The sequence below is a fragment of the Rhinopithecus bieti genome, unplaced genomic scaffold (assembly GCF_001698545.2).
Source record: "Rhinopithecus bieti isolate Rb0 unplaced genomic scaffold, ASM169854v2 scaffold_3043, whole genome shotgun sequence".
NCBI classification, from domain to species: domain Eukaryota; kingdom Metazoa; phylum Chordata; class Mammalia; order Primates; family Cercopithecidae; genus Rhinopithecus; species Rhinopithecus bieti.
In genome coordinates, this window is record NW_016804580.1 from 1,856,304 (window position 1) to 1,858,165 (window position 1,862).

The following is a 1,862-nucleotide window of genomic DNA, read 5'->3' on the forward strand; positions in this document are numbered from 1 at the left end:
AAAAAAAAAAAAAAAAAAAAAAAAAAAAAAAAAAAGTCGCGTTGAAATTAACGGGAGAAAACTCTGCCCAGTGATCGCAGCATGAGGCTCCGCGCTCTGGAGACCATGGGGTGGCCAGGGCAGGGCGCTCCTTCAACAGCAGCGAAGGCAGCGGCGCCCGGGCCGCAGCCGCCTCCCCCGCCGGCCGGCCCCGCATTCCTGCTCGGGTCTATACTTAACCTCCGGCCAGCGCCCCGCCGTGCACCGTATTAGGCAATGCCCGGAGCGCAGGGCCCGGCCCCCCCGCCCGCTCCATTCAACCCCAGCGGTGGCCGCGGCGACAGCTCCCTTCCCCCACGGCCGCTGCTCGCACCCCCCGCGCCCCTTATACCCCGGCCCGCGCCCCCTGAGCCCGGAACCTCCGCGGACCGCGGCGCGGGGAGGGCCCGAGGGCGCCCCGCGGCGCGCGTACCCCGCGGTCATGGCGATGTTGTAGAAGGTGAGCCAGGCGGTGGCCAAGAGCCCCAGGCGCCTCCGCTTGCCCGGGGCCTCCCGGTCCTCGCCGGCCTCCGAGGCGCCGCCGTTGGTGCCGTCCTCGTCGCTGGACGCCATGGTGGCCGCGCACCCGGGGGACGTGGGAGAGATCAGCAGGAGCGTGGGAGGGGACCCTGCCCAGCGCGCAGCCCGAGCGCCGCTGCCCGCTGCCGCCGACTCAGTCAGGCGCCCCATGTGCCACGCGCAGGGGGCTCGGCGGAGCCAGCCCGACCGCGAGGGGGAGGAGCGGACGCCCCCGGCCACTGCCCGCCACGCCCCCGCCCCGCCCCGCCCCTTGGGAGTGCGCGCCGCTGGGGGGCCAGAACGCCTGGCCCCAGCAATGGGGATCCAGGACCCGCGAGCCCCGGCACGCTTTCCAGGCGGCGCTGTAGTTTCCGCTCCCGAGGAAAGGGCACCCGCCTCACTAGCTGCGGGAGCCTCTTCATGGAGAGACGCCCAGACGCCTTGAGCCCTGGCGATGCGCGCCCTGCGAGTATTTAGTGGGGACACAGGGAATGCACCTGAACTTGGCGTGGCTCTGCCCGCCTGGCCTTTTGTAAGGCAGTTTCTAAAAGCGCAGGCAGGGTGCGGGATCTTCCCGCCGCTCATTCTTTTCTTTTTAGAGACACGGTCTCAGTCTGTCTCCCAGGCTGGAGGGCAGTGACTCGAATATAGCTCACTGCAACTTCGTGGGCTCTAGCGATCTTCGCACCTCTGCCTCCCAAAGTTCTGTGATTACAAGCCTGAGCCACAGCTCTGGGTCAAACATTCATTCATTCTTAAGAGCTTCTGGGGAAGAAACGCCCATTTCGCCCGTTTCCCGTTTACCAGCGAGTCCAACAGGTAGTCCAACAGTTCTTCCAACAGTGAGAAGACCGTCCCACTTGCATGATTTATTTTTTTAGAGTCTGGAGTGCCGTGGTGTGATCTTGGCTCACTGCAACCTCCGCCTCCCTGATTCAAGAGATTCTCCTGCCTCAGCCTCCCGAGTAGCTGGAACTACAGTCATGCATCACCACGCGGGGCTGATTTTTGTTATTTTTAGTAAAGACGGTTTCACCATGTTTGCCAGGCTGGTCCTGAACTCCTGGCCTCAAGTGATCCACCCGCCTTGGCTTCTCAAAGTGCTGGGATTACAGGCGTGAGCCACCTCTCCCGGCCCCACTTGTGTGAATTTTACCGGAGCATGTGTGTGACTGTGTGTGTGTGTGTGTGTGTGTGTGTCTACCAAGTATCAGGCCTCTGAGCCCAAGCTAAGCCATCATATCCCCTGTGACCGGCATCCACGTATCAATCCAGATGGCCTGAAATAACTGAAGAATACAAAAGAAGTGAAAATGGCTGGTTCC

General features: G+C 62.7%; 1 protein-coding gene across 1 annotated transcript in view; it reads right to left on the reverse strand.

Annotated features, from left to right (window-relative positions):
- The window catches only part of HACD1 (3-hydroxyacyl-CoA dehydratase 1), a 28,726-nt gene extending 27,949 nt beyond the window's left edge, over positions 1 to 777 (reverse strand). Inside the window, 1 exon segment of the mRNA XM_017869196.1 lies at positions 452 to 777. Coding sequence (XP_017724685.1) covers positions 452 to 708 — 257 coding nt within the window. The 5' untranslated portion in view covers positions 709 to 777.
- Positions 778 to 1,862: the final 1,085 nt, after the last annotated feature.